Source organism: Onychomys torridus, chromosome 22, assembly GCF_903995425.1.
Source record: "Onychomys torridus chromosome 22, mOncTor1.1, whole genome shotgun sequence".
NCBI classification, from domain to species: domain Eukaryota; kingdom Metazoa; phylum Chordata; class Mammalia; order Rodentia; family Cricetidae; genus Onychomys; species Onychomys torridus.
The window spans coordinates 36206941-36230707 of record NC_050464.1 but is presented as its reverse complement, the minus strand read 5'-3'; the positions used below and the strand labels follow the sequence as shown (position 1 = coordinate 36230707).

The 23767-nt window shown below is 47.5% G+C and overlaps 1 protein-coding gene across 1 annotated transcript in view; it reads right to left on the bottom strand.

The window, feature by feature from the left end:
• Positions 1-2375: 2375 nt before the first annotated feature.
• The window catches only part of Srrm4 (serine/arginine repetitive matrix 4), a 156832-nt gene continuing 135440 nt past the window's right edge, over positions 2376-23767 (bottom strand). The window contains exons 9-13 of the mRNA XM_036171851.1: positions 14851-15155; positions 10081-10284; positions 7314-7424; positions 6473-6601; positions 2376-4826 (exon numbers count right to left, since the gene is read on the bottom strand). Of these exons, the coding sequence (XP_036027744.1) occupies positions 4538-4826; positions 6473-6601; positions 7314-7424; positions 10081-10284; positions 14851-15155 (1038 nt within the window). The 3' untranslated portion in view covers positions 2376-4537. The remainder of the gene's footprint in view (positions 4827-6472; positions 6602-7313; positions 7425-10080; positions 10285-14850; positions 15156-23767) is intronic.

Here is a 23767-nt window from a genome sequence, read left to right as displayed (position 1 = left end):
CAAACAGAAGAAAAGGTCACAGAGGTACGGTGACCAAGGTGTCAATGCCATTGGCTCAACAGTGCAGAGCGGAGAAGGAACAGAGTTCTTTAGAGGGTTGTCCAATGATGTTGTGTCTGGCCCGAGTGTCTCTGGTGGGCTGGCCAGTGGAGGAGGGCCTGTGTCATTTTAATATCAAATCAAAATTTCCACTCAGCAGAAGAGAAACTGAGGCGAGAAAGAATGCTCATGAGACCAGGCAAAGGGAATGGAGCTCAGGGCTGCCGGTGTGGCTCCTTTGCTAGGGCACTTGCCTAGTGTGTGCAAGGGCTTGGGTTCCACCCCTGGCACCACAGAAAAATGGAAAAGTGCAAGAGAAAAAAAAAAAAAGTCGGAAGTTGACCTTGAGAAAGATGTAACTCGTTGTTTTCTTCGACCTTTGGCAGCACCCCAGATTTGTACTTCGTTAAGCAAGCCCTTTCGGGAAAGAGAATGGGTCTGAGACATGTAAGGAAGGGGGCTCACGAGACTGAGACCTGAATTCCTTCCCAATCTTTCTGCTCCTGAAAAGCTGAGTCACCTTCCAAGGAGGTCTCAAAGATAGCCTGGAATGCAGTCCAACATTGTCGGACATGAATGGTCCTTGCTGGTGACTGGGGGTTAGTTCACTTTCCAGTAGGAATTTGAGTGCTGTTTTTAGTTTGTTCCTAAGAATGGGAACCTCCTTGTAGCGCTTCAAACCCCTTCACTTCCCTGAGTCTCAGTGAAACTCACTGTGTGTGTTGACTCTCTCAGGCCTCAGGCCAATGTCTAGAATTATTTGTCAACTACTCCACCTGCTAAGTGGGAACCCTAACCCACAACAAGGTAATCATCAGTCCTGTTTCACTCAGGTAGAGCACGCCCACAGCAGAAAAGTCAAGGGGCTTTGGCAATATGTTGCTTAACCTCAGGCTACACTCTCACCCATTTTGGATGTTGGTGGTTGAACTAAATCCTCCCCGGGAACAGTCTTCACAACACAATGCACTAACCACTGCGCAAACATGGCTATAAACTGCTTTCAAGTGGTGTTATTCCCGAGAGGCAGAAAGTAATGAGGGAAAAGTGGATAGATACCCCAGGGTTTAGTGGTTCTAGTTAGCCAAGGCATTAGTGTCCTGGAAAGAGTTTTATGTTTGCCTGGAAAGAAAAGCAGTTCAGAGGGAAAGAGAATGAGGAAGAGAGATAGAGGAGGAAGAGGGTGCACCTTAGCCTCAGAAGTATCTCAATTACCTTCTGAAAACCGTTTCCAAGGGAAGAATAACACCTTACTTGGGTTAGAGTATGACAGCCATGTTGAAGGGAAGAGCCAGGGATTTGGTGAAAGTTTTACTAAATCCACAACTGGACCAGGCAAGCCAGCCCCTGAAAGTCCATGGGGGATGACTTCAGAAAGGGCAAGAGCTCTCTCTCTGTAGTCAGCAGCCAGAAGTCACCGCCAGTTGGTCAGGAAGGCGGGACTGATAAAGGTCTCTAGGTCCTGGGTCCCAGAATGAGCTTAGAAATGACCTTTCGGAGTGGGTGGGGGACATCTGGTTATCCCCTCCATCTGTATCTCATTTTCCAATTTCAGAAGTAGCTTTGTGCTACCCCCAATGGAACAGCTGAAGATCATAACAAAAGGATGTTTGCTTTGGTTGTGTGGGTCTCTCCCAGGATGGCCCATGCCTTCCACAAAACAGTGGTGTCTACTGCAGACAAAACAGAAAAGCTTTCCAATCTCAAAAGCTAGGGGGAGAGGAATTAGATACCCAGAAGAGATGCAGGTGTAACTTACATAAATCCCACCTTTCTTTTGCTCATAGGATGGAGTTGGTGCCTTCTATGGTTGTCAAGAAGAGCACAGTGTCTTCCCTGGGTTAGTCCTGCCTTCTCTCTGGCTGTGAACATCAATTCAACCTCATCAAGCTGACACTTGGTCTCCGAGAGCCGGGCTAGGATTGAACCATTCTTACCCCCAGGGTTCCCCAATCATAAGAACATGGCTCCATCATGAATGCCACTGATGCCACTGAAGACTGGCCAAGACATGGCACTCTGACTCTAAGCAGTTAGTCGAAGAGTCCTTCAGGGCTCTTTTAAATTTGTGTAGCTACATGCTAATGCCAGCCTTGGATTTAGGCTCGTGAACTCTGTGACTGACTTCATCTTTCTGATACCGTAGTGGCACAGCATGTGTACAAGGAGGTGAGGCACAGGCCTGAACCTCATCGGCATGGAACTGAATAATGAACCTTGGGACTTGAATGCTTCTGGGTCAGTTCCAAGATGCTCAGGGCTTAGAGCATTCATGGAAAAGACCAAGATGCCTCTGGCCTCTCCAACTGCAGCCATGGCAACAGGATTTAAAAAAAAAAAAAAAAAAAAAAAAGCACAAATAATTTAGAAGACCACACATGATCACCTACCATGACGCACAATCTCTCTGAATAAATAAATAAATAATTAAATACTGATAATGGTGAGAAAGAGAGCTCATCACATAAATAATAAATAAATAAAAATAAATAAATCGAATAAATAAAAAGTTTGCTAGGAGCCCCAGGCAAGATGGTCCCCTAGAGTGGTTTGAATGGAAATAGTCTGTGTCTTCGGGAGAGGCTCTTATGCCTTCACAAGCTGTCCTGCTGAGGAGGTTTGGTGGCTCCTGGAAGCCTTTGTCTCCATGAGGGCAATGAGGAGGAGTTGGCAACCTGGGCAGGGGTGGGGGTTATTTACAGTTGCTGTACATGCCCTCTTGGGGCACCTACTCCTGTGCCAGGCACCTGCCATCCGGCCTCTTGTGGTGTCAGCATAGGCATCCTTGAGTCTTAGGGGGCGGAGTTTTGGTCTGGGCAAGAAGCCATGGTGGGAAGGCCAGTGTGGCCACTGATGTTCCTCCTTGCCTACTAGATGACAGACTTCCCTGGCGCTCACAGGGACCCCCAGGCTGATAGGTTGGGAAAGATTGGCATGGAGAGGTCATTGCTTTTAAGGTGAGGATTTTTTCCTCCTCAAATGTTTACCTTGGAGCAAGAGGGATAAATAATGTTGTGTCCTTGCATCCATGACGCTTCAGTGTCCAAAGCTGGGAAAGAACCTCTTTCTCGGTGCGCCCTGGCCTGCTCAGCTGTTGTCACCACAAACTTGACACCCACAAGGCTCTGGAAAGCCAGGCAGGTGGTGAGGGGGATGCCCGAGGGTTTATTTTAAGGACTGTTTCTCTCTCTTTCGCCTGCCTGTTCCCAATGTCTTCTGCAGCCAAAGCAGCTGATGGCATTTGTGTGTCAGAGGGCAGCTTACCCTTGCTGCCCAGCCCTGGGCAGGCAGGAAGAAGGTGGAATGAGGGCAGCAACAACCACTGGACTTTCCTAAGCTGGCAGCAAACTCAGAAGCTTGCAGGAGCCCAAAGCCAGGGACCACTCAAGTCCCTCTGTCACTGGCTCTCTGTATTTGGGTCTTTGCCCACAACACTGAGCTAAACGCAATGTCCCATCCTGGCAAAATTCCTGAGAGGCAAAGAGAGTGGTCTTCATGTGAGATGGCAGGTGCCAGCCTGCCCTGGGTAGAATCAAGGGTGTGGCAGTCTGGACAATGTGGAGGGGGCTGGCAGGCGCCAACTGGAGGTCAGGGGCAGACTGGCTGGCGCTGGGGACTGGCTGCTAGCCACAGCGCTGGGAATGCTCAGCAGATGGTCCCGTGGAATCAAGTTGGTGCCAGCTACCGGGGATGAGGCAAATTTGGGAAGTAGGGCTGTAGCCCAAAGTATGCTGACGGTTCCACTGTCTCCTTATCCCCATGGGGTCACGAGGCCCTGCGTAAGGGTCTCCACAGGGCTGGAACCTGCTGGAATCCCTTCCCTGACCATGCTGACATGCTACGAGGGCGAATAACCTGACCCTTTGCTGCTATAACTAGAGAGCCCATCTCCAATCTTCCCTGATATCTACCACCAACACTAACACCCACTTCCTCTGCTCATGTCTGCTTTCTCCCAGCGGGACCCAAGAGCTCCCAGCCTTTGCCCATGTTGGGACGGAGGTAAAAAGCTCTGAGCTCTTGGACTTCACCCTTGATCTCCTCTCTTCCTGACACTGGGGTCCAAAATGTGCAACTATGAGATTGAAGGAGGGCAGGGGGGACGGATTGACCCTGGCCTCCAGCAGGTATCCTGTGAGCAGCGGGTGAGTGGAACAGAGATATATCGCCACATGTCTTGCTTGACCAGCCCCAAACTTTTGAGTCATCGATCATAGCTTTCCACAGGTGGCCCTCTCCGTCCGCCCAGATGACCCTCAGGGTGGTGCTGGTAGATGACCCTCAGGGTGGTGCTGGTTAGAGGCTCCGAGCAGCTTGGCAAAGGAATAGAAGTCCCTGTATCCCGTCCCACCTTCCCAGGAAAGCACAGAGGACAGGAGTCAGGAGCCCTCGGTATCTGTCACCAGGGAGCGGGCGTGTAAAGGCAGGTAGTAAAGGAGACTGGCAGAATACGGAGGGGTCTTCCCGGTGGGCAGCTGGCTCGAGGGAGGGCCCTTGCTTAGCGCCTCGTGCTGGCATAGCTCTCTGCCGAGCTGTAGCTCAGGCTCCGACTCCGACTGCGGCTCCGGGAGCCCACGCTGAGGCTGCGGGAGCTGGAGCTGCTGCGGCTGGTCCGCGTCCTGCTCCGGGTCTGGCTCCTGCTGCGGCTCCGGCTGGGACTCCGGCTCCGGGAGTAACTGCGGCTGGCCGAGCGGCTGCTGCTGCTGCTGTACCAGGAGGAGGCGCTGCTGAGGCTGCTGGATGAGGAGGGGCTGGGTCGGTAGTAAGGGATGGGGCGTTTGCGGGCACTGTAGGGACCAGAGATAGGAAGCAGGTGAGGGCTCAGCTCTCAGGGAGCGCCAGTGCTGTTCCCAGGGAAAGCAATGTCCTTCCATCCCCCAGTCTCTTAGGGAGAAAAAGAAAACCTCAGTAACTCCAAACCCCAACAAAACAACAACAAATTCCTCCATCTCTTCTCCTCTCATAGTGTTGAGATCAAAGAAAAAGCCTGGTTTAGTACTGTTCTATCCTGAAAAAGCGATAATGTTACTTTAAAAAAGAAAGAAATCGACAAATCAGGCCTGGGGCTCAGAGTTCTCAGCTGGCAACAATATCTGCATCGACACTTTAATTGAAGTTTTATTTTGCTATTTTTACTTTTAACTAGAAACTTCTATTTCTAGTAGGTTGTATTTCTAGGGGCGGGGTAAGGCTGGTTTTTTTCCATTTACTGTAGTATATCATTTCTTAAAAAAAAAAAAAAATAAGTACACAGGGTGTTTCTGTGTGTGTGTGGGGGGGGGGGATGGGTGCCTGTGAAAAGGGGCATATTGAATTTAAGAAAGTGAGACATAGCCACAACCAGCTAACCAGCAACATGGCTAACCAGTGAGAAAGACAATCACAAAAATGCTCAGATGCTGGGAAGAGAGAACTGTGGACCATTTGAGCAGGGAACTTCATCCATCATCACCCCGGAGCCCCCTGCTCTTGTCCTGCCTCCTGGTCCTCTTCGGGATGGATACAATGGGCTTTTCCAGGATCCCTTCCCCTCTGGGTCTCTGGGACGCCATCCAGCCATTCTCCCAGCGTCCAAGGCCTGAGAAATACCACTTCTCTCACAGCCCTTGCCTTCTCTCCCGACAGCTTTTCTCCTCAGAGACTTCAGCTGTCACAGGCCACATCTTGCACCTCTTCTCATCATTCAGTCAATAATGATAGAATACAGCGTGTCCCGTGTTTAAATTTACAAGGCGAGGTCACATCTTTTCGTCCCCTTTCGTCTCTTCCACATGACACTCCTGGGAATTAGGCCATGTTTCGTGGGTGAGAAAACAGCCCGGAGGAGGGGAAAGGACTCCAGGTTCCCTTGGAAAACAGGTCTTAACTCAAAAATCTGACGACGTTCCCTTCACTCACCACAGCCCCATTTAAGTCCTTGGAAATCCCAGTCATGTTATTTGTGCTATATGAACTTTGCTTGCGGTATAACCATGAATAGTTTAATTGTAACCTGGCATTTAAATATGGTAGGGTAAAGGACTAACCTCCATTGAGGTGGGGCTTCACCACCAGTCCAGTGCTCTGCCCTGTGGTGGTCTGGGTCCCCATTCTCCTCCTTTTTAACCCTCTCCTCTTAGCACCAGCTGAGTCCCAGCCTCCAGGACACCTCCTAGGCTACACACTACTCCTCAGACTGGCCCACTGTCTTTCCCTGAGTCCCGGGGCAAGCTTAGTCCACATGCTGTCTGGGTTCCTTCCCCATCACAGCCTAGCAGATTGGGACCCTGATAAGATTCCATACTAGGGCAGGCTTTGAATCAAAAATCATCATTTTAAGGGTTGGGAGGGGCATCCTGGAGCCCCCACAATCCTTAAGTCTCAGCCCCGAGGTCCGTATGGGAGGATGTGGGGAGAAGGTTGGAAGCAGGTGATTCCTGCTCTGGGGTCTCACCTGGTTATCCTTCGAGCCTCCAGGTGGCTTGGGGAGTCTCTCCGGCGTTTCCTCATGGGTGAGTAGGACCTTCGCCTCCTGCGTGCACGCTCTCGGGGCTGCAATTCCTTCTCACCATACTTGGGGTCCCTGAAGAGGTGCAGCGGCAGGGTGGGGCGGTTGCTAGGTAACTAAGGCTGGGCTGGCTTTTCTGCTGGTATTTCTGTGTGAGACACTTAGCTGTCCCCGCCCCCCTCCTGAGTGAGACTGGCCTTCGCCAGGGGCCCCAGAGAAGACAGAGAATATGATGCACTTTGGGAAGAATCTGATTAGGTGAGCACCGTGAGGGCAAGCTGGGTATGAGCAAGAGTGGTTGGTAGCCTTTGTGGGGTGTGTGTGTGTGTGTGTGTGTGTGTGTGTGTGTGTGTGTGTGTGTGAATGTGTGTGTGTGTGTGTGTGTGTGTGTGTGTGTGTGTGTCCGTGTCCCTTGGCGGGGAGGCACAAAGGTTGGTGGTTGGGGAGGGTGAGGTGGGTGAGGCCCTGGGGTGGGCAACAACTGGGGTTGTGAATGCAGGGGCAAGAGAAAGCCACAAGCGAGCAAGGAGATGGAGCGTCCGGATATGAAAGGACAGTAGTAGGTCAAAGGGTGTCTTGGGGCCTGGTTGCCACTCTTGATTGGACAAACAGGATTGCAAGAATTCCCATCCCTACCTCTCCAGGGCTAGGGATTGGGCGGGCCTTGAGAGATGGGCACAGAGAGGCAAGGCCAGAGTTCAGGATCTGAGTAAAGGGGTGTGGCCCAGGAGGCAGGACCCACCCTGGGGGCGGGAGCGGGGGGGGGGGGGGGGGGGGAGGATGATACCTGGTGGGGCTGTAGCGGGAATAGCTGGGACTACGACGCGACCTAGAGCTTCTGCTGGGCGGGCTCCTCTTGCCAGACTTGGAGGAACAGCTGGGAGAGCGAGAGTAGGACCTGGGGAAGAGGGAAGAGCCTCTGAAGACCTGTGTTAGGGTTGTGCAGACAGCTGAGGCTCCATGCACCTGGCCCCCGGCTGGTTAAAGGAACCATATCCAGAGAATGAAATCCTCTCCTTTTCGAGTAATTAATAATAACATCGACAACTTCCTGTCATTTCCTGAATGCTTATTGTCCCGGCCACTTTTTATCTGTGTGGTCTTGGGCACTTGATTTCACTCCTCTAGGCTTCAATTTTCTCATCTGCAGAATGGGAAAGGAGGACCAGCCCTACAAAGTTGGCTGTAAATCTAAATTATAGCAAATCACTTAGCATATTGGAATATACACTAAGTGCCGATTAGCCACTACACTGGAAACGCTAACTATGACTATTATACATTTGATTATGTGCCAGGCGTTGAACTGAAAATGCATGTGTCTCACTTAATCCTCAACACATCCCAGGGTTAGGAACTGTTATTAATTTCATACTACAGACAGAGAAACAAAGACACAGAGAGGTGATGTAATTTGATCAGGGTCACACAGCTAGTGGACATGTGAATCCAAGAGTGTCTGGCTACAAAGTGTTTTTGACTTCTGCAGATTATAGCAGTCCCTCTCCACCCCCACCCCCCACATGCTTACCCACGGCTTTGCTTTTTCTATGGCTTCATGAATGGATTGAAAAAAATTAAGAAGTGGAAAATTCTATAAACAAATAATTCATAAGTTTTACATTTCAAACCATTCTGAGTAGCACCTACTAGGAAGTGGGTTATTTCTTTGTCCAGGGTATCCATGTTGTCTATGCCACTTGCCTGCTAGTGGGTAGCATTTGTGTGAACAGATCTACCATCGCAGGATTGTAGATCTACCATCGCAGGATTGTAGTGCACGTGTGTAAGCGATCTCTATTTACTTAAAATGACCCACAAGTATGTGAGTAGTGATGCTGTAACTCACACATGTCAGGAAGGAGTAGTGACATGCTTCCACTAAGTGAAAGCATGAGCATTGGCCATCCAATAAGAAAGAAAGGAAGGAAGGAAGGAAGAAAAGAGAGAAAGAAGGAAAGAAAGAAGAAGGAAAGAAGGAAGGAAGGAAGGAAGGAAGAAAAGAGAGAAAGAAGGAAAGAAAGAAAGAAAGAAAGAAAGAAAGAAAGAAAGAAAGACCAGAGGCCTAGTGTACTAAGATATATGACAAGAACAGAGATCTCCAGGAAACAGGAGAAGCAGAGCTCATGTTAATTTTGCTACGGCACCTCACATTGAAAATACTTCCATCGTAGTAGGTGCTTAGTTACAAAGGGAGACGCCATGCCATTATAGGGTTTGGTACTTAGCCAAGGGTTTGGCCACAGGCATCCATTGGGGATCCTGGACCCTATCTCCCGTGGACAATAGGGGAAGGGTAACTCTCGGTGATACATCTGAATTACGAGCCCTGTTGCCCATGCTTCCTCTCTCTCTCTCATTATGAGGGGGGAAGGAAGAGCTCATTCCTGTTGCAGTTGTGCCCCCCCCCCCAAAGTGCCCTGCCAGATTGTCTTTTGCATTTGCATTGAGAAATCTTATAGGGAAAAAAAAAAAAAAAAAAAAAAAAGCAAGTGCTGGTTTTGAAATTACCAACCAAGGAAGCAACTAAATGTCGATTATATGATTGTGGAAGAGGAACGACCAACCAGCTTGCTGGTTTGGGTTTTATGTTTTGTTTTGTTTTCTTTCTTTCTTTCTTTCTTTCTTTCTTTCTTTTTTTTAAATTTCCATTTGAAATCTCGAAGAAAAAATGAAAAATTTTTGTTTGAGGAAGGTAGCTAGGCTCAAGGAGGTCCTGAGGGTTGGGTAGGACGGGCTCTTCAGTTTCCTGAGATCTCCTGTCTGTATGTTCAAAGACAGAGCTATTCCATACAAGGTAAACAAGCAATACCAATGGTTGTTGAAATTGGGGGATAGAATACAAAAACAGCTGCAATTCTTCTCTCTCTATCTTGCACAATCCCTGAAATGTAACTCTGTAACTCCTCTCATTAAGGGAGACTCTTCTGGATGGGTCTTGTGACTTACTATGGCCTAATAGAACAGCAGGGGGGATGGAATGATACTTCAAGCTGAGAAGGAAGCCTTATACAGTACTGTTCTCTCTCTCTCTCTCTCTCTGTCATTACCATGTGTACAAGCAGATAGGTCTGCTGGTTGATGAGAGACAACACAGAGCAGAGACAACTCATCATTGAATGACTTTCAATTCCCAGCCCTGAGACAACTCGATATCCGGTCAGAGACACATGAGGGGGCTGAGCACAGCCTGCTGAGCCCAGCATAAATTGCTAATCTACACAGTTACAGGGATTAAGTGAATACATTTTATATGAAGGATGATGTTGGTTACTTTTTTATGCAGAAGTTAACTGATGCTCTTCTCATCCTCACGCCAACAGAAACAGTAACAATGAATGCTCCTCATGTTCTAAGTACCTTTTCTCAGGCAGGAGCCATTGGGCCACTAAGCCATGCATTCTTAATATTTTTGTTTTTCACACAAGGAGATGGGAGCTCAGAGATGTTGACTGCCTTTCCCAAGGTTGTCAGCAGCAATGGCTGGAGCAGATATTCGAAGTCAAGCTTGACTTGACAGACACCAGCAGATCAAGCGTCAGAGACATACTCACCTTTTTTCAGAGGAAGTGGACCGGCTCCGGGTATACCTGGGGGAGGCTCTGTGATTTGGGGACCGGGAAGAGGGACTGGAGGATCGAGTGCTGGTGTAGGAGGAGCTACGGGAGCACTCTTTGATGGGGGAGCTCCGGGCTGTGGATGGAACCAAACCAGACTTCTTCACCTCAGCACACTGTAGACATGGAGACTGAAATCCTCTGCAGGAGGGAGAAACATCTGTCATTACCCAGCTGCCCTTGCTCTGGGGGCACCTTGACTTTGTATTCCCTCTACTACCTTTGACTAGGTTAGAATACCTTCTTCACCACTGAGCCATCTCTCCAGCTCTAGGATAGAATATCCCCAGTTTCTCTATCCACCTCCCCACTTTCTGGGAAGAGCTGCCAGGTGACAGAATTAAGAATTTAGAAAGGAGGAGATAGAAAAGACCTCCCAAGTAGAATGATATTTAATCCAATTCAGCATCCCCCAGGTAGGGGCACATACCACACCAGGGGGCCCCTTGAGAACATTCCAGGAGGCCCTTGTGGGCACAAGGCTAAGCAAATCAAATCATGTGGTGAGAGATTCCTCTCTCCCTCTTTCTTGTCCTTGCCCAGTCCTTCTGATTGCATGAATGAGAAAGCCCTGGCTGGGTGCTTGTGGGTTTTTTTTTCTTCCTGGAGCTGAGGACCGAATCCAGGGCCTTGGGCTTGCTAGGCAAGTGCTCTGCTGCTGAACTAAATCCCCAACCCAGCTTGTGGGTTTTTAACACCTCTCTAACACTTTGTAATCTTCCCAAGAGCCTTGAGCAGGGAACTGTAACTGACCAGAGTTAGATACACTGGCTTCATCCAATTACCACAGGTGCTTTCTATTTAGGACCTATTATGTTTCAGAAAGGGATACACATTTCCATACAGAAACAGTGATACGATCATAAGAAGCAAACCAGTGTGAACATAGTTTAAAAGAACCAAGAAGGTGACCTGTGTTTGGGCGACTTTGATGTAGCCCACTTTGCAGTCGAAGAGATTGAGAGACCCCCCAAAACCGGTGGATGGAGGGTTGTTCACAATCAGACAAAGGGTATGGGGTGTCTTTGTTTTATAGTCTCTCTTGTCTAGGGCCATTCTGAACTCCTTCTGAGGTTCATTTGATTAGGCCAAGAGTCAACTTCAAATCACATTAATATAGTTTAAAAACTACCATAAATCTTGAAAGATTCATGATGATCTGGCTTCTGCTCACCTCTATAATCTTGGCTCTTGTCCCTAACATGCTATTCCCCCCAGACAAAATGTCCTATTCTGTCCTTTGTCTCCAGACTGCAGAACATGTTGGCAACTTCCTCTACATGTGGCTCTGCCTTGACTTGACCCCATCTTTTTTGAAAAGCCTCTTAGGACAGTCTCTTTGCTCCCATTCTGGGTTGACAGTCTCCTGTGTGTTGCCATGACCCCTCTGCCTGGCCTTCCCCCATGTCTACATGACTCATTTGGTCTTATGATTCCATGTATCTTCTGCCCTGGATATTGAGCTGATGGTGTGTGTGTGTGTGTGTGTGTGTGTGTGTGTGTGTGTGTGTGTGTCTGGACTTTATATCCTCCACACATGCTTGTCATGTGTCATCTTAGGTCATCCTGTCCGTGTCTTGGGCTCTTCACGAGCATCATTTCATTTAATCTTCTCAATAACATTATATATCTGGTCCTACTGTTATGACCAAATTAAGGAGGAGGCTCAGAAGGAGTAGTGACTTGCTCAAGGTCACTCAGAGTTCCAAACTTGGATCTATCTAACGGCACACACTCATCCCTGTCACCTCTCCAATTCCTTACCCTCTGTGTCTGGAGTGCCCTTGACTTTCAGCTCATATCTCTTCACTTAGCCCATATTTATGGAGCCCTTTGTCCATAGCTGGCAGGACATAAATACTCATGATTTCACCATCATTTACATTCCAAAGTGAAAGGCTGGTTCTAAATTATTTAATTTGGCTGTCTATGTATATCAAATGAAGCAAGTAACAGCTATATATCTCTTGGACTTGGGTCTAGTTTTAGAGACAGGTCTGAATTGAAATGCTGCTATTGCTGCTTCATAACTAAATTTGTCTGAGTCTGTGCCTCAGTTTCCTATCAGTTTACAAAAAGGTTATAATAGTGCCTATTGCAAAGAGACACCAATAGGAGCTGAGGAAAGTTATTTGTGTGAAGCATTTTTCCCAGTGTCTATTATGTTATCTGGATCAGTAGATATTAATGACTTTTTAATTAATTAATACTAATACTTTTTCATTATTGTTATTATTATTATTGCTCCTTCTCTCTATCCTCCCAAATCACAGCACTTTAGTGTGTCAGTAGATACGTGGCTGCCTTCCTCTCCCATGTGGGAACTTCACTGTCTGCTCTTGGAGAGGTTGACATTTGCACTGACCCAACTCTGCCTCCCACCAAGCATGGACAGGAGCTGAGGACAGGGATGTCCCAGAACAGGCAAACCAGAGGCTAGGCTACATGCAGACTCCAGCTGTTTGTCTAGCACTGAAGCCTGGCTAGGTCTTGTGTTAGAGATAAGGGGTGCTCTGTCCTTGAAGAAACTGTCCCTGCTTCCATGCTTGAGCTGTGTGTGGCCATGATTTGGAAATCTTGGCCATGGAGAACAAAGGTGGACTTGAATCCCCAGCAGGAGGAAAGACCCAGTGTTTCTCTGGATAGAGTGTGCTAGCCAACTTCCCTCACCCATGTGCCTAGTGAGTTATAAACTCAGGAAGAGGGGCCCTTCCATTTTCTCACCCCTCGCATCAAGCTGAGTGCTGCCATAAGGGTGTGTCTGGTAAGAAGTTGAGGGATGTAACTGAATGGATGGTGCAGACTAAGAGGCCAGTAAATTTTAACAACTTCTCTTGCGAGAGTACATCGGTCAGCATTATGACGCAATTTTTTTTTTTTTTTCAGATTCTTTTCATGTGTATGGATGGATATGGGTGTATGTTTTGGGGGAAATGCATGCTGATGCCAGAAAGCTCCCTCCATCACTCTCCTCGTTCTTCTTTGAGGCAGGGTCTCTCAGCTAAACCCAGAGTTTACTAATAAACCTACTCTCACTGCCCGGCTTGCTCCTGGGGATCCCTTGTCGCTGCCTCCAGAGGGTAGAATTACAGGCAGGCCATCACGCCCACCTGACATTTACACTGCTTGCTTGGCAAACATTTTAACATTTTAGCCATCTCCCCAGCTGCTGTTTGCTGTGACTGCTTGAGTGACAGAGCAGTTAGTGATGAGATGATGGATTGTCATTGGCTTGTAAACAAATGTGTAGCTGCATTTTCAGAAGGAAAAATGCAGGCAGCCAGCACAGGCCCAAATGAAAGGACCCACGCCTCAACTTTACAGTGGTAGCTATGTGTTTTCCATGAATAAGTTTTATTTTAGAGCACTTTTAATTTCAGGGCACAACTGAGCGCAAAGCACAGGCCTCCTGGCCTCCAGGCCTTCATCTCCCACAAACAACGTCCCTCACCCAAGTGGTCCGTGTGTTAGAACTGAGGAGCTAACATCTCACACCATCACCCAAAGCCCATAGTGTCTGTCAGGCTTACTCTTGGTGTTATATATCCTATGACTTTTGATGAGTCACTGGACATTTACCCATCATGAATGATGTATCATGAGTTATACTTTCATGTAGCTGGAACTGTGTGTGTGTGTGTGTGTGAGTGTGTGTGTGTGTGTCTTTTGTATAAATTGATAGCACAATATTATTATTATTATTATTATTATTATTATTATTATTATCATCATCATTATTATATTCTAGAGTCTGGATATACCACAGTTTATTCACCTAAAAGACTTGGTTGCCTCCAAGTTCTATGACTAAAACTCCTATAACCATATGTAAACAGATTTTTTTTTGGTGTGAATGTTTTCAATTGATTTTGATCAGTACTATGGTATGTTTTTCACCGATAGCAACTTAAAAGTTCATGTTGGACTTTCCCCGAGACTCTAGGCAAACTGGCATCTATTTTTGTCTCCCTGCCGCCCATCCCTCCCTCCTGATATCAACACTCCAGCTTCTCCTGCAGAAACATCTGGCTCTAGCCTGTAACTCAGCATCTGCTGGGCCAGAGAGACTGGTCTGAGGAGACAAATGACCCAAGCCGGGCCAAGCAGAACCTGTTTTGGTATTTTTGCTAAGACTTTTGTGGGGACCGGGGTGGAGGCATTCTTCTGCTGGCTGGTTGGAGACACAGGTGCTGAGCCTATCAGCAAAGCTCTGGGCGGGTCTCCTTGAGAATGAAGCCAAGAGAGTGTGGGAGCAGAGCTGAGAGGTAGAATTCAAAAGAGAAAGATGCACCTTTTGAACCCCTGGGTCCGGCTGTACCTGAAACTAGTGTCTGGATGTGTGTGTGTGTGTGTGTGTGTGTGTGTGTGTGTGTGTGTGAGTGTATGTATTTAAATCAAGCTAATTTGAATAGAAGGTCCTTTCTTTTTCTAATAAAGATGCCTGGGAAGGGCAGGGCACTGTGATGAGAATATAAGAAAGTGCCACTAGCCGGGTGGCTGTGGCGCACGCCTTTAATCCCAGCACTTGGGAGGCAGGGCCATGTGATCTCTGTGAGTTCGAGCCCAGCCTGGTCTACAGAGCGAGATCCAGGACAGGAGCCAAAGCTACACAGAGAAACCCTGTCTCGAAACAAAACAAAACAAATCAAAAAGCAAAAAAGAAAGTCATGTTAAAGTGGGGACCCTCGTACCCTCAAATGCACTGACCTTGACTCACTGCTTCTGCAGGTAGGAGAGATGTTCTCCAAAACAGTCCCCTTGTTCTGCGGGGAGGAGGTGGTGAAGGAGTTCCCTGAATCGGAAGTGTTGCCACAGTTGAGGTCCCGACTCTTGCTCAGACCCCCACCGGGGCTGCCCTTCTCCTGGCCCCGGGACCTGGCTGAGCTGGTTTGCGTGGAGGGCGGCGAGGACGTGTCATTGCCTGAGTCGTACTCCTGGGAGCGCCCTCGGGAGGCGGTGAGCGGGCTGGCTGATTTGCTAAAGAGGTCAGCCGCAGACCCCGACCCAGAGATCTGAAAGCAAAAAGACCCGTCGGACACTGCTGAGCTCCGGGGCTGTGTGTTAAGTAACCAAGAATGTTAACCATCATGAGTCACTGTAACGAAAGCAAAGAGAGAAAGGGGAGAGAAGAGACGCCCAAAAAACAAAAGCACAAATTCCTGAAAGAATTCCACAGAACTAGGAGACCTCTAGATATATGTATAGATATATATTTTTTTACCCCCTGCTAGAGTAACTGGAAGATTTTAGGAACCATGCAGGGAAAAAGCATGCGACTCAGATCAAACAAAAGTAAAAGGAATACAAAATGTAATCTCTAATTAACTCAAACAAAGGAGACAAATCAATAGAAGGGGGAGGGCTGTAGACACCCTTAACTTCAAACAATAATAAAAAGAAAGGAATGGGGGAGGGGAATAAAAAAGAAAAGGGGCTACAGGCCTCAAAAATTAGATCTTGGAAATTAAAAACACAAAAGGAGATAAAGGCAAATTTTAAATTTCAACCCAAATCCTCAACTAACTTTTTTTTTTTTTTTTTTTTTTTTAAGAAAAAGTTGCCTGAATAAAACCCTGAACAAATGTCACGTGGGTCAAAGAAACAAAGATGAGAATTGGTTTCTTTTCTTTTTTCTTTCTCCAAAAGGAAAAAAAAAAATAGTCAAGGTCGCAAACGGACGTTTGAGCAGTTTCCAACTAACGGAGTCAAGGGGTGGGGGCAAAATAAATTTAAAGTCAAATAGTCTGGCTGAAAACAAAACCAAAAAAAACCAAAAAACCAAAAACCAAACCAAACCAAAACAAAACGAGTCTCTACAGGCATTTGTGCGCGTCCTTCTCTCTCGGAGGAGGTAGCTAAGCACCCTGAGTGGCTTCTAACAAAGTCTCTGGTGTCTTTGCGGATTACGTCACTTACCAAGCAAGGACTCCTCCTTTAGTAGGAAAGGTGTAAGAGAAAGGGAAGAGCGGGCAAGGTGAGTCCATCATCAGAGTCGTAAATGACAAGAAAAAACACACACCTTCCTACACAACCTTAACCTTCGCCCTGAACATTTTTGGCTTTGGGGCGCTCGGTGCTTTTGAGCGAGCGGATCTCTCACTCAGGGAAACTTAACTTCATCCACCTAGCCGGTCCCTTCCTGCCCAGGTTGGATCGCAGAAACCTTCACTGCCTCGGTATCTCGGTATCTCGAGCTACGGATGGTACTGTCAAGCCCTAGCTCTCCGTGCACTTCCAGGGGACCCTGGGGAGTGAGCATGTGATTGCAACTGGGAGATTTAGAAGGACCTTGGGTATCAAGTAGTGAAGAGATGCCTCAGTGTCCTGTTTGGGGACTGGCCTAGCAAGACTGAGGGGTCTGGGGGCCTGTGGAGAGTTATCACTTGGGAAGGGAATTCTATGCTGAGAATGTTTTTCTTCAACATTCAGGTTAGGCTGTGGCTGAGAAGTCACAGTGAATTTGTTTCTGGCTGTTGTACCATGTTTAGCTGTGGGCAAGAGAGATCCTTGCCCTGACTTTTTCTAGCAAATACATCTCTATGAGGAGGAGAAATCAGTGTGACCAAGAGGTCACTCCCTGGAAACCACACCTCTAGACCACTCACTCTGGGGTACTTGGGTTCCCAGAATTCTCTATTTAAATGGTTCCTGAGCCCCCCTTCTGGGGTATATGCCTTCTCTGAAGAACTGTTTTTCCATAAGCAAACTATCTCAAATGGGCCGTCTGGGCAGAAACTGCATGATCATGCTGAGGTGTCCAAGTGCCTGTGTGTGGGTCCCCGGACACTGTTTGTGGGTGACACATTGATGACAGAGCAGGGAAGCCTGAGACCTTGGGGCAGATTCTTGCTTACTGCCATGCCGTGTTCTAGTGCTGGGAGGGCCCAGGATTCTGAATTCAAAGGTGACTGTCATATCACCTCAAAGACATGTTTACTTTAGCCTCTCAAGAGGGGACATATTTCATTGGGGTTTTTTACTTTATTTATGAGCATTTAGCTATCTTGGCTAAGTCCTATCGTGTGGCCCTGGACCTTACCCATACTAGAAAAGGCTTTCTCATTAAAAATGAAAAAAACCTCTTCTTTTCCCCAAATTTACCCACTGCTTTGTAGACTTTCTAGAGAGGGGGTACCTGAGCTTTTTTAAAGAGACCACTTCTGCCTTGATGGAGAGATGTGGACACCTGGGACCGAGAGTCACAGAGAGATCCCTGGCAGCTTGGAATGCCAAATCCTGGGGCTAAGAGGCAGGGATTTCTTTCTGGTTTCTCCCAGGAGGCTTTGCACATGGGCAAGGCAATGGTTTAGCCTTTGCAAATCATGTCTAGTGCAGCTTCTTCTTTGAATGCATCATGATTACCTGGCTACCTTTGCCTTGAAGGTGGAATCTCAAAATCAGGGGGCCAGGTGGAATTTTCTAGAGACCCCTTTTCGTATAATACACAGACTCTGTTCCCATTCAGCTCCTTCTAAATTGGACGACATTTCTCTACCACCTCTGATGTCGAATGGTCCCATGAACATCTCCTTTACCATCTCTGTCAGGAATGAGAAACCACCATGATGGGAAGCTAGCTCTGAGCTTTCAGACTAGGGTTTAGTGCAGGGAAAGGATCAAGGGATTTTTGACCTGGAGTGAATGGTGGGGTGGCCAGTATACCAGAAAGTAAGCCAATCTTAGAGGGAACAGGCTGGCAGAGTTCAAGGGCGGTACCTAGGAGTTTAATGTGATATCTTATAGCTTGCTCCCTGGGGCATCTAGACTGGGTTTTTCTTCTTCCAAGTGCTTTCTCCTGGTATTGACTACAAACTTAAAAACATTTGTTCTCTTGGTGTGTCATGGATCCCCATGAGCAAAGATTTCAAGTATGATGTTTCTAGGATGGTACATACAGAAGGGGGACCTTGCCTTCTGCAAACACTCTGCCCCACAATCTGAGCCCATAGGGATGTTTGCAGAGTGTCTCCACCTGGCTGTAACTTAGGCACATACGGCTTGTGTGTTTGACTCAACAGCACTGCATTGGATGATGCTTTTCACCACCAGAAAATAGAGATAAAGTCCTGCTGGGAAGCTCTCACTGGGTGAGAGTGCCAGGGCACACAAACCCACTGGCCTCTCCTCCTTGTTTAAAAGTCCCACTCCTTTGGTCAAATCTAAGCCCACTGACATAAATTACAGTGTAATTTACAAACCTGCCTCACCTACTTCCCAAACCAACCCTGAGAACCTCATACACCACTCTTCCATGCTTTTCTAAGTTGTCTTCCACAGTCCGGGTTGACCAGCATGTGTTCTTGGTTTTGCTAAGACACACCACACTCTCATCTCCAGGTCATTTACACACCCTGTTTCCTCTGGAAAATAATACTCTTCCTTTCTCCCTCACCTATCACCTTCTCTGATCACCCAGACAACACTCTGTAATTAATGAATTCCATCTTTCAGCTAACTACTTGCTCCAGATTAAATGCCTTGTTACTCAGTAGGGGTGGTGACTTATTTGACTGCTGTCTCTTCGCCCACTTGTTGAGGTCTGGGGCCATGGCTGATGCAGTGTTATACACCAGGACCCTCTGGTGCCTGCCTCAGGGTAGATGCTCAGCAAAGATGTTTAATAACCCAAGCTTCTCCATGGTCCCTTGAGAGCTGCAGGGACTCAATCTTTGACCAGACAATGGTGGAGTCTACTCAGATCGTTTCTAGCTTTAGAGAAAAATAAAAACCTCCTCTTTTTTTTTTTTTTTTTTTGAGAAAGGACTTCTTTAGATCATAATAAAAACAGCTCTCTAAGAGTCCCGAGGTCTTGAAGCCAAGTTAAGGCCAAGGATGAAGTCTGGACCTTGGCGGGAAGAGGGGTCCCTTTGGTTTCTCTCCTTCTGTGGCCCCTGACCCAGGGCAGCAGGAGAAGCACCCAGTGGCTCTGCCCGCACACTGCCACCAGATGTGCTCCCGATCTCAGGCAAGGATGTTGAGACCCACAGAGCCTTCCGAATGAGGCAAGCTGTGATGGGTCACCTGGCTTTCTTCTGGCTACTCTGTCACTTCAAAAGGTCAGGTTGAAAGAGGAACCTGAGCCTGGAAGTTTGTAAAGGAAGGGCTGTTAGCGCCAATTCTGATGAAGTCCCTCAGGCGAAGGACTTCCTTTTTAAAGGCATCTCTTAGAGCCAGACAAATCAGAAACGTCTAAGCCGGTCTATGGAGCAGCTCAGTAGACATCAGTATCGAGGGCTTGGTCAGTGGGGGCTCGGTGGGGTTTCACCTCTCACTTGCTTCCTATGACATGGCCAGCATCACCTAATGCCCCCATTTAGCACAAACCCCACTTTAAACCCATTTAAAGGGTACTGTGGCAGAGAGAAAGGAGTCATCTGGGGATGTTTCAACTCTTTGTTCCTATGAACACTGTTCTGTTTTGCATTTATAAGTCTTGATGGACTCTGTTTACACTGGTGGGAGGAACAGTTCAATAAACCTGTCATTGGAGGTATGTGTCCTTTGATAGTCTCCTAGCCTCAGACTCTACCTTCTTCAGAGGGTTCGGTTCACTCTAGAAGAAGAGGGGGGTAAAGTCACAGTGGAGCAGCCAGAGGCAGAATGGGTCCTGGGGGATCGTGCAGGTGAAATCAGAACTGAACGCTGGGACAGATGACAGTGGACACATCTGTCTTCTTGCCTCTGTTTCTCTCATCTTGGAACATCTCTTTCATAACAGATATTCCCCCATAGCACACAAGACACAAGCAATCCCTGCTCAACATCATCATGATTGGATGGCTCTCATTTGTTCCTTGTTGACACAGGGTTGAGTGAGCTAAGAGCCCTCTCAAAATCCATCCTTGAAGAAAGAGCTCTTCATCTGGTAGGGATATCTATGTGTGCTGTGACTCTCAGATCATGTATAACTGGCTGTACAATGGCCCCCAAGTCCCTCACAAGCAGAAGTTATCACAGACCCATCACCATCCAGTAATAATGGCCCCACGATGCCCAGGATCCCCAGAATCCTCATACTAAGGTTCTCCTCTTTGGTTGGCTATCACTTCTTCCTGCATCTCAACCTTGATTCTGTCCTCAACAAAGATGATTTTGGTGAATGGCAAGAAAACTGAGCTTAGGAGTTGGCCAATGACCAAGTAAGCCGGTCACATCTAACCTGAATCCCCAGAAATTGAGACAAGAATTTAAGGGCTAATTTTGAGAGATGAAGTCCTTGTAGAGGAGAGAGAAGAGGAGCCTATAAAAGGCCAAAAAGGGCAGTGGAGCTTACCCCAAAGAGGACACAGATTGGGAATCTGTGTAGAATGTGTACCCCAAACACCATCAACCCAAGAGGGAGGGGGCTGGGGACTTAAGCACCAACCTTTCCAATACTGTCAATACTGAGAAAGACTGGCCCTAAAGGATGCCGATTCCCTTTTGTGTTCAGACTGCCACATAGGCAGGCAAAGTGGGCCTTGGCGGCCAGAGGATACCATCTGGAAGCTGGCAGTCAGCTCTGTGCCCTGAATTAGGGAGAATGAGGGCTATGCGGAAAGTGTTCGCTTCAGTCCATCAAGCTGATCGCGGAGAAGGGTTAAGCCCTGTGCACTGTGTCACAGCTAGGCTTGCTTTTACCCATTTAGTGTGTTTAAAAATAAATGTGAATGGACTTCCAACAGGTGCTGAGAAGTGAGGGTTCACACCACACCCCCACTTCTGTTTCTTATTGGACAATTAGATCTGGGCCCATATTCCCTGGAAATGCTCATGGCTGGGTCCGCAGGGGTTCCTACTATTCATGCCTACTAGCTCTGGGGCCCTTGAGATGTTTGAGACCTTCTGCTCTAAAGTTCCGATGCTACCCTGATCCCTTCGGCAACAACACAAATACAGTACCCGGGTTTGTTTTATTTCTCCCTTTTAGAGCTTTGAAATACACCACACTTCCTTCCCATCTCAACCCTGAAAATCCTTGTTAGACTGTTGTCAATAAAAGGAACCAGGAGACCAGAGTCCTTGAACCACAATCAGACCCCACAGTGGTGACACGTTTCCCTGCTGGGTCATACAAGGTAACCCCAGCTATTCGTTTATCAAGCTGCTATTTGTGGATATGTGCATACTTGTAGACCTCAGAGTGGGAGTCTTCCTCAATCACTCTCCCACCTCAGTTTGTGAGGCGGGGTCTCTCCCTGAACTTGGAGCTCACCAGTTCAGGGACACCAACTGACCAGCAAGCCTCGAGGATCTGCTTGCCTCTGCTTTCTCAGTGCTGGCGTTACAGGCGGGGATCATTGCAAGCATTACAGCTCTGCGGGGGCGACGGGGGGGGGGGGGCCCTGGCAGTTGAGAGCCAAGGAATAACACCAAGTCACACGGGTAGCCCAACAAACCTCGCACAAGAGATTTATTGGGAAGGAAGAACCCAAGAGGGTGGCTGCCTCTGCTCCACCAAGAAGCAGGAGACAACTGAGCAGTAGGTGAGGGTTTTCATAGGATTTCTAGGGGGCGGGGTTGGGGGGGGGGGCAGAACTTTCCAGGGTGGGGATTGGTGAGATTTCAAGTTCAGAGCTTGGGCGAGCCCAGGGATTGGTGGAGTTTTGAGTCCTGAGCTGGAGTCTTTTACTCTGTAGGGTAGGGGGCTAGATGCCCTCACCCTGCAGAGTAGGGCAGTTTGAGTATTCTGTGGGTGGAACCTTGTGGTTGGAGGTCCTCACCTGACCATGCCATGCCTCGAAGGACTTAGAATCATAGCACCCAACTTCGAATGTGGGTACTGGCTATGGAACTCAGGACCCCATGCTGTGCAATAGGCATCTTACAAAGCCGAGTCATCTCCACAGCCCATATTTGTTATCATTATTAGGACAATTGCTTTTCATGAATTCATAGCCCCTGAAGAGAGAGAGAGGCTCACAAATGTTTTTCCTCTGTTCTTTCATCACTCCCCACAACATAAACCCTCTTTTTCTTTTCTTCTTTTACTTTTGAACTCATGAGCTTGCCCCATCTCCTTGTTCCTCAACACACTCAGTGTTCACACTTAGACCTTTCTAATAACTAATTAAATCCCCTCACCAGGAGCTCCAGTTCCCCCTCAATTCTCTGGAAATCTCTCAGCCCTCCAGGGAAGCCGGCACAGTTATTTATTGTTTTTGTTTCAAATCATTATTTAATCAAGAAAGAGAAGGGGAAAGGCAACCTCTCACTTACACTTCAAAATTTAATTTCGTCTGAATTCTGAGATCCAGAGGCAGCTCGGCCTAATAGGTTACAAAAATACAATCAAGGAGAGAATTTCAATTAAACTGAACAAGTCCATTTACAGGGCTTCAAATGGCCCCGTGGAGAGCGGCAGCTATAAATTTCTTTTTGCTTCTCTGCCATATGGGGAGCCGGGAAATCGCACAGGCTACAGGGCGGCGGAGCGCGTAGCTAGAGGGTCCTGCTCGTTCCTGAAGGAAACAACCCCTTTGTTTCTCTAAGACAGCAGGGTTATTTTCCTCCCTGGCATCCCTCTTTCTTTGACACTAATTAGGAAGACAGCAAAAGAATGGATTCGTTGACCTGTTGAGGTTCATCTGGGAAGCGGGGGAGGTGAAGAGGAGGGCGGGTGCGGAGAGATTGATTTTCTGGGGACTAGGGCACCATCAGGCTATGCAGTGCAGCTGACATTGTGTGTGTGAGTGGGTGGGTGGGGGGAGCTGGTCTCTTTCTGTAGGACTCTGAAAGGAATGACAGCTTCTAGCGCCCCCTTTCTCAAAAGCCTCGCTGGTGGTCCTCCAGCATCCAACATCCTCCATATAAACTTTCCCAAAGCCGGGTTGAAAGGAAGTAAGCTCAATAAATGCGTATTGCATCGAGGTAAATTTCATTCTGTTTAAAGATCCCACTTTTTTTTTTTTTTTTTTTTTTTTTTTTTTTTTTTTTTTTTTTTTTTGGTGAGGTACTTCCTACCTCTTCTGGTGGTGAAATGTCTCTTAGCTGATAAAAATAAAATATAAAATTTAAAAAAATGATGGTTGTTTCTTCTTTCCTTACTCAGCCAAGGTCAATGTTGATTATGCTATGTCTTTTCTCATCCCCTAGTCCCCAGGTGTCACCTCTCTGTTCTGGACTGTGTCCCCTTGCCCAGGGAAGAGCTTGGGTGCTAAGGCTCCCAGGGGAGAGAGCAAAGTAAGCCTGGGGGAAGGAGTCCATGGGCCAGAGCTTGCCATGGCCAGTCCTCAGCCTCACCTTTCCTGCCTAGAAACAAGAGGCACATCTCCATCCTGTCTTTCCCCAAGGTTGCTGTCAAGTTCGATGGTGGACTTTAAGGTCAGAGGTCATTGCTGGCTTTCTTTAGAGTAAATCTTTAAAAGGTTTCTGTGGTAACAAATGATGTTAGCAACTATTGAATGCATGATGCTAGATCCCAGGCTTTGAAATGAGTTTTCACACGGCGGATGCCTGGCACCTGGTAGGAGTGCAGAGCTATTCTTATTAATATTACTACTATTACTATTAGGATTGTTGTGTGTCTATGTGTGTACATGTTCATGCTCAGGTATGTTGGCTTATGTGTGAAGACCGGAAGTCAATATCAGATATCCGGTATCTTCCTCAATCATCAATCTCCACCTTACTTTTTATTTATTTA